Raw genomic sequence first — 8,885 nt, 5'->3', positions numbered from 1 at the left:
GATACCATGTTTGGTAAGGTGGAGGGTCAGAGAAAAAGAGGAAGACCCCCCAACGAGATGGATTGGCAAAGTGGCAGCATCAATGGGCTCAAGCATGGCAGCAATAGTGAGGTTGGCCCAGAATCAGGCAGTGTTTCGTTCTGCTGTGCATAAGGTCACTATGAGTCGGTACCGACTCAATGGCACTTAACAACAACCATCTGAATTGTTGATCTTATGATACTTCAACGTGGTATCCAGGTTGAAACTATTATAGCAAGCTTACCTATTTTTTTTAATCTTTTGACCTACCTTACAGTGAGAACTTGGGGATTTTCACCATCACCAAACTTCAGAGACAGCCTAAGAAAGCAAACATAACACAGTCCATCAAAATAAGAATGATCTTTGCTCACATTACACACAAAAATTAACTCAAAATCGATCATAGATCTAAATTTAATACATAAAACAATAGAACTTAAAGGAGAATGTTTCAGCAATTGCGAAGTAAGCAAATTTCTTGACTAAAACATAAAAAGCATTAACCATAAAATGAAGAAGGTGATAAATTGGACTTAATTCCAATTAAAAAGATTTGCTTTTCAAAAGACACTTAGGAAAAAACAACAAAAATAAGTCACAAAATAGGTAAAAATACCCACAACACATATACACAAAGGACTTGTATCCATCATATATTAATAATATGGACAACTCAATAAGAAGAAGACAGCCAAGTGAAAATACAGGCAAATGATTTGAATACATGTACAAAGGAAAAAATACAAATGGCTTATTGCATTTTTAAATGTTCTGATATAGAAAATAAAGCACAATGAAGTATCATGGTATACCTTTCAGTGGTTAAAACTTAAAACAAAAAATGTTTACATTTTTAATATCCATACATATTTACATAATCCTGAAAGTGAACACAAGATTTCCTGAAACAGACACAGATAATTATTCCTTAATGGGATGACCTCAAGGATATCATATTATAAAGAAAGTAAAAGGTCACTATAAAGACAAGAAAGAAAGAAAAGACTAAACTGAACGCCAGAAGATACTCTGAAGTTTGCTTTTGAACATAGAGAAGTTAAGACTCCAAGAATTGATGGACTAAGATTGAAATGTTTCAACAAACGGATACAGTGCTGGAGGGACTCACTCAACTATACCACTACATTTGGAAGACAAAGGAAACGGAAGCAAATACTGTTGAATGATGTAGCACAGAGGAGATTGTAATCATTGCAATGAAACAATGGTATAAAGTTGATGTTCTCCCATGTAAACTATCACTCAGTTCACCACAATAAAAACTAAAACTGAAACTGATGATCTTGTCTGTAAACCTTCAGTCAATTCACATTTTAAAAGTTTAAGAAAAAAATTAGAACTTATTAATTTTTTCAAAACCTTAAATATTTTTCCAAATTATTTTCTTTGATGAACTATTCCAAAAGGAATACTCTGTTTCCCACTGTACTTAATCATGATCTCAAAAGTAGGGAGAGTGTCTCAAATTCTTTTTAAAAAACAACAACAACAACACAATGGACTCAAACATAACAATGATCATGAGGATAACACAGAGCCAGGCACGTTTTTTGCATTGTTGTTATTAATAAGGTTAGTATGGAGCCTTGGTAGCATAGTGGATACAAACTGGGCTGTTAACCACAGAGTTGGTAGTTCAAATCTACCAATCACGGAATGGAAGAAAGATGAGGCTTTCTGATCCCGTTAAGATTTATAGCCTTGGCAACCCTAAACAAGGTCACTATGAGTCAGAACTTACTTGTTGTTGTTGTTGTTAAGTACCGTGGAGTCGGATCCAACTCATAGTGACCCTACACAGGGTTTCTGAGGCTTATGGGAGCAGAAAGCCTCATCTTTCTCCCACGGAACAGCTGGTAGTTTCGAACTGCCAACCTTGAAGATAGCAGCCCGATTCATAGACACTAGGCTACCAGAGAACTTACTTGAAAAACACACCATATTCACCACCTCACTATGAATGGAAAACAACTCAAAGACACCTAGAAACAGTAACAGTCAAGAAATTGATTGTCGAGATAAAGGTTAACTTAATTTATCGGTACAAGGGAGCATTTTTTAAATAAATCATATAAAGAAGATTACTAAGAGAAATAATTTTATTTCCTAGTTTATACACTGTAGAAGCACTCTTTTACAAACAAATGGTAAGCCAATTTAGAAATGAAGGCAAGTCTTCAACCCTAACAACATTTTGATAATTTATTAGAAATTATGGGAAATGGTTTAAAGGTATAAAATACAGTTATTGAATAGTATTGTATAAACTTGCTGGTCTTACTAACAGGACTGTGTCTAGGTTTATTCAGGGTACCAGAATAACTTGGCTACCCACATACTCATCTGTAAGTTTGTCGTACTGTGGTGGCATGTGAGTTGCTGTGATTCTGAAAGCTATGCCACCGGTATTCTAAATGCCATCAGGGTCACCCATGGATAACAGGTTTCAGATGAGCTTCTAGACAAAGACAGATTAGGAAGAAGGAGTGACGAACAACTTCCAAATATTTAATCACTGAAAACCTTATGAATAGCAGAGAAACACTATCATACATAGAGCTGGAAAATGAGCCCCTCAGGTTGGAAGGCACTCAAAATGTAACTGGGGAAAAGATGCCTCCTCAAAGTAGAGTTGACCGTGATAACGTGAATGGAGTAAAACTCATGGGAGAAAAACCCACGGGACCTTCATTTGCTGATGGTGCTCAACTCAAAATGAAAAGAAACAGCTGTAAACATCCAATGATCATGTTTGGTAAAGTGGAGGATCAGAGAAAAAGAGGAAGACCCACAACAAGATGGATTGGCCAAGTGGTAGCATCGATGGACTCAAGCATAGTGAGGTTGGCCCAGGATCGAGGATGTTTCGTTTCGTTCTGCTGTGCATAGGGTCGCTATAAGTCATTGCTGACTTGATGGCACCCAACAACAACAATACCCCACATACTGGCTCTATAAATAAAGAACTAAATTTTAAAATTTCTGAGCCAATGTTCTGCTCTCATCTCCAGATTGAGCAGTTTAACAGTCTCTATGTTTCTAACCAAAGCCCTGGTGTGGTGCTGTGGGATAAAGTACTGAACTGCAAGGTCAGTTTGAACCACAAGGTCAGAGTTTCAAACTCACCAGCCATTCCTTGGAAACTCCTTGTACAGGGTCGCTATGAGTTGGAACCAATTTGACAGCACTTAAGAGCAACAACTGTGTTTCTGACCTTCACAGCGGTTTTCTCCAAAAGTCCTGGTTTCTGTAGAAGCTTATTAACATGCTCTGCTTCAGAATAAAGAACTTGAAGGCTGATTTCAGCAAAACAAATTCAGCAATGATTCATTGAAAAGCTTTTTTTTTTTTTAAGTTCTTGGAATTTCCACCAGTCTTTATTCTACCAGTCAGTCTGGTCTTTTATGATTTAAAAAAAGGTGTTTTCTTGTGTGTGTGTGTGTGTGTGTGTGTGTTTTAATTAATTGGGTGAAGGTTTTATATAGATCAGTTTTCCATTCAACAATTCATACACATTTTATTTCATGCCATTGATTGCAATCCCCTCAATGTAACATCATGGATCTCACTTTTCCCCTGTGTTTCCTCTTTCCATTCTTCCTTCTTTCCTAACCCTTCTGAGCTTTGTCCTCAGGCAAAAACTACACTTTTGATCTCAAATAGCTGATTATTCTAAGGTGGGCCTACCTCCCTAGTGTTATTGTTATTTCCCCCCTTATAAACCTGTCTATTGCTTGGCTGGATATGGAGCCATGGGCGTGAGTTCAGCTCCAGACCTGAAGGGTGACAAATGGGCATAGTATCCAGGGTCCCAGAAGTCCAACCAGTAAGTCTGGTCTTTTTTTTTTTTTTAATGATTTTGAGTTTTGTTCCACATTTTTCTCCCACTTTATCAAGAACCTTGTAATGTGATCCTTCCAGAAGCTTTTCAGTTCCAGGCACCATACCATAAATAGCAAACAAAGAACAAATACAATCTAGAATGAGAGTTCCTAAAAAAAACTGGAGCTTCTTTTACTCTTCAAACTCCCTACTCTCCCACATTTAAAACATTCCGAACTCTTCAGACTATAATTGCCTAAATTGAAAATATACACAGATGCTAGGATATGCTCTATTTGTTGGGATCTCATTATTTAAAAAGACTTCCATAGCAAATCTGTCTGCCAACAATTTGCCGCTCTCCAAACATTTAGTTACCAAAAGTAAAACATGACCATCTTTTTTAAATCCATGCTTTTGACCTTACATGGTTATGTCTTTTCTTAGGTTTGTTTTTCAGCAACTCCTGTTCTGGTTCTTGAGCACGTTAGATATCCTTGCCAACACAGCTAAGGCATCTTATGAATCTACAGAGTTCACAGGCACCAGTAACACCAAGTGTCAGCAGCTGGCCCTTGAGCACCTGGGTTCTAGGAAGTTTCCCCATATCCTCTTTAAGTAGAATTACAGGGTAGGGTGCCTGTAATAGCAGGATACTAATTATGACCTAGAAATACAGGCTAATATAATCCTCTTACCCATCACCAAGAATCTTTAAATGACAAAGTTCCAGAATGAAAAGGTGCTTCCAGATAAAGTATATAAACCACACATACACTGTGCTATGGCTTACACATAGCAGCCTGTCCATCTAAACCAAGCCAGAATAAATTCAGAGACTCTGTCAAAAGCATCCATTATGCCTGCAAATATTGAAAGGGAGGTTTACAGAAAACAAGTGGGACATGCCAGATTTCCTCCCACTAGACCAAAACAAATAAAAGCAAAGAATTATGCTTGAATTACAAGAGAACAGAAAATGGCAATAAAAATTGATTTCTTTTTTGAAAGGGTTATTTGTTTAATCTGCTTATCTCAAAACAAAACCAATTTTTCTAGTCATTTTGAAAGGTTCTAAAAATTACTCTGATATTTGGTCATCCCAAGATGCCCCTGCATATTTAGAAACATGCAATGTACTAGAACTTCAGAATATCCCTTTATAACCAAGCTTCCGCCCACTAGAATTAGGTTTCTCTGTTCCACCCACAAGCTGATATGTGCCCCTGCTCTGACTATGTAATGTCTTCATTGATGAATCAAACTCACTTGCCATCTGACTTTTGAGATCAGTGTCAATCCTGCAATCTTTCCTTTTATCAAAAAGAGTTCAGAAACCCTCATGTTCACAGCCCTCATTTGCACAAGCTATTGTGATACCTTTGAGTTACCATGTTGGAGGAGCATATTAAAACTACCATGAACTGCCAAAAGAGCAAAACAATCTGTGTTGGAAGAAGTATAGCCAGAATGATCTCATACAATCTGTGTTGGAAGAAGTATAGCCAGAATGATCTCATACTTAGGATATATTATCAGGAAGGACCAGTCTCTGGAGAAGGACATCATGTTTGGTAAAGTGGAGGGCTAGAGAAAAAGAGAAAGACCCCAAATGAGATAGATTGGCACAGTGGCAGCAGCAATGGACTCAAACTTAAGAAGGATTGTGAGGTTGGCCCAGAACCAGGGAGTGTTTTGTTCTGTGGTGCATAAGGTCGCTATGAGTCAGTACCAACTCTGTGAGTCGGCATCTAACAACATCTAACAACAACATTATGTGATAATTAACTAGAAAGCTCAGAAGGAAATTTCTAGGAAAAAAAAACAAAACGTTTTTTTCTTTAATTTCTGGATTTTTCTCTCTTTTTAGACTTTAATATTTCCAAAAGAAGTGTTTCAGGACCATATCCAAAGGAACCTACTTCCTACTCTTTTCTGAATGGACAGAAAGTGGGATCCGCACAGTTCACAGATTGCAGTGACCCTGATGGATTACTCAGTGACAGACTTCAACTTACGTGGCACTGTCCTCACTGCAATTTGAGTTGCCAGCATCCACTGTTACCTTCTGGCCATATGCTTCATCTGTAAGGTCCAGCCAAGTTTGATTCTTAAATTTTATTGTTATTCTTTTGGCCCAGAAGAGAATGCAGGGAATTCCATGGATAGAGACATTAACCGGACTATGATGGCTGAATGCATTCGCAGATCCTTTTCTGAAACGTTCTTGTTTGCTAAGATTATAGTTGAGAGCCTAATTAGCCAAAGACAAGAAATTGAAGAGGTAAGTTTTCTCCGTGGCACAAACGTCTTTCTATAAATAAAACAACAATTCCCAGGCTGTTAAAACTCTAATCTTTCTAGCTCAAGGCCATGATTTGTGGAGCAGAGAACTTTGGCTGAGACCAGCTCATGTTGTTGTCGTTGTTTAGTGCTGTCGAGTAGGTTCTGGCTAATAGCTACCCTGTATAGGATGGTTACGAATCGGGCTGCGAACTTTAAGGCCAGCAGTTCAAAACTACCAGCTGCTCCGAGGGAGAAAGATGAGCCTTTCTGCTCCCGTAAAGATTTACAGCCTCGGAAACCCTGTACAGGGACACTATGAGTCGGAACCGACTCGATGGCACATAACAACAACAACATAGGGTTTCCAAGGAATGGCTGATGAGTTTGAACTGCTGACCTTAAGATTCAAACCTAATTGTAGTCCAATGCTTATCCTACAGCACCACACAAGAGCTTCTAAAATTGTAGGCATGCCTGGTGGTAGCTATGTGCCGTGGAGTTGGTTCTGACTCATAGCAACCCTGTATAGTGTTTCTGAGGCTGTAAATCTTTATGGGAGCAGAAAGCCTCATCTTTCTTCAGTGGTGGCATGCATAACTGTACATTAACTCTGTTCCACAAAGTACCAAAAATGAAAAGGCCTAAATCATATTTAAAAAACAACAACAAAAAACTTTGCAAATAATATTAGCAAAAATTCTCCATACTATGAAATTCTAACAGCAATAATCTCTTTAGAAAGCAATATAATAAACCCAAATCACACACAGCTTTCATTTAAGGGTCTTAAATTAACATGTCAAAGAAATAAAAAGTTCCTTCTAGAAGTCGAGTATATTTCTCTAGACTACCATTGTCCAATAGAACATTCTCTGATACTGGATATATTTTATGTAGGCACCAACTGCATGTGGCGACTGTGAATTGAAAATGTGGCTAGTGAGACTGAGGCAATTAAGTTTAAAATTATATAATATTAATTTAAATTTGAAGTCCTGGTGGGGTACTGTAGGATCAGAACTGGAGTGCTGACTGAAAGGTCGGTGGTTCAAACCCACCAGCCACTCCTTGGAAACCCTATACAGCGTTCTTATGAGTTGAAACCTACTCAAAGACACTTAACAACAACAACTTAAACTTTAAGTCACAGGTGGCTACTGTACTAAACACTGCAGCTGCCCACCCACTGCCATAAAGTCAATTCCAACTAATAGTGACCCTCTAGTACAAAGTAGAACCATTCCCTTGGGTTTCTGAGTTTATAAATATTTATGTGAGTGGACAGCCTCATCTTTTTCCAACAGAGCAGCTGGTGAGTTCTAACTGCTGACCTTGCAGTTAGCAGCCCAGTGCATAACTCATGACGTCACTTCAGGATATTGAATATGCATGAACTAGTAACCACTCATGGTTGGTAAGTGGAGGATCAACAGAAAATAGGAAGACCCTCGATCAGACAGGTTTACACAGAGGCTGCAGCAATGAGCTCAAACACAGGAACAATTGTGAGGATGGAGCAGAAGTGGGCAGGGTTTTGCTCTGTTGTGCATTGCCCTGGTCGGAGCTGACTGGATAGCATCTAACAACAACAAAAATATTCTAACATCATTCTGTGTCTTGTTTCAGGAAGCCCAGGAACAGTATTTTGGTACCTGAGGTTTCTTTGGAGGTCACCAAGGCAAGTCCATTATCTGAAAAAGTTATTCATGGAGACCAACTACAGGAGTCTGTAGTAGCTTGAATTTACTTGCTGTATCTTTTTTCTTCAATGTCTTTTTAATTCCCACCAAGTGATTGTGTGGGACTACGGTGCCTCTAAGGCTGGGATCGGTTAGTTTTGCCATCCCGCTAAGTTTAGAAGAAGCCATCTGAGAAGCAGAGACAGACGATCCCAGACCATCAAAAAGGAAGAGCATGAGTAGAGTGTGAGATCTTTTTCTAGAAAAATGGAGACAACAGAGGCAGTGGCAGAGGTGGTGGTATGGAGTAACTGTAGGCATCTAGGCCAATGGACTGAGTAAAGCTGTGTGCCTATAAGCAGGAGGCTAGCCTGCAGAATGTTTCCTTTGGACATATACAGACTGACTAAAGGAGCTTGGTAACACTGGCTAAAAAGCCAAAAGCAACAGTGAGGCGTGCCTGCAGTTTGGCAGAAGAGGTGTTCCTGACTGGAAAACTGCTGCATCCTGAGTTGGGTTTGATCCTGAATTGTAACGTGTTCACTCCCCTAACAAACCCCATAATCATGAGTACTGTTGTAAGTTTTATGTGACTATTACAGTGAATTATCAAACCCAAATGTAAGCAGAGTGCTGGGGGAGGAATGGTTGGTGTAAGAATAAGGTAAAGAAGGTTGTAGGGTGGAGGTATGTCTGGCCTGCGCTTCATAGGAATCAGCCAGCCTTGAGCTGATTTTGAGTTTGATTCTTTTTCTCCCTTGTGAAGTAAGCGGAAGTCAGTCATGGCAACCACATGGTTTTTGGAAAGTCCCTGGATGGAGAAAATGGTTACACACTCAATTACTAGCCTGAAGGATGTTGATTCCAACACACCCAGAGGCACCTTGGAAAACAGGTCCACTGATCTATTCCTGAAAAGTCATATGCTTCAAAAACCTATAAAGCAAAGTTCTACTCAGGACACATGGGGTCAAGTCACAATCAACTTGGTGGTAACTAACAATTTCAGATCAAGTATTCTATAATAACTACTTCAGGATAAATGCAGATAAG

At 38.9% G+C, this 8,885-nt stretch overlaps 1 protein-coding gene across 1 annotated transcript in view; it reads right to left on the bottom strand.

Moving 5' to 3' along the window:
• Nucleotides 1-8,885, bottom strand: part of ATP6AP1L (ATPase, H+ transporting, lysosomal accessory protein 1-like) — a 39,932-nt gene that overhangs the window by 14,643 nt on the left and 16,404 nt on the right. Inside the window, 2 exon segments of the mRNA XM_006870595.1 lie at nt 292-342; nt 5,886-6,121. Of these exon segments, the coding sequence (XP_006870657.1) occupies nt 292-342; nt 5,886-6,121 (287 nt within the window).

The sequence above is a fragment of the Chrysochloris asiatica genome, unplaced genomic scaffold (genome assembly GCF_000296735.1).
Source record: "Chrysochloris asiatica unplaced genomic scaffold, ChrAsi1.0 scaffold00145, whole genome shotgun sequence".
Taxonomy (NCBI): Eukaryota; Metazoa; Chordata; class Mammalia; order Afrosoricida; family Chrysochloridae; genus Chrysochloris; species Chrysochloris asiatica.
This window is presented reverse-complemented; position numbering and strand designations above follow the sequence as displayed.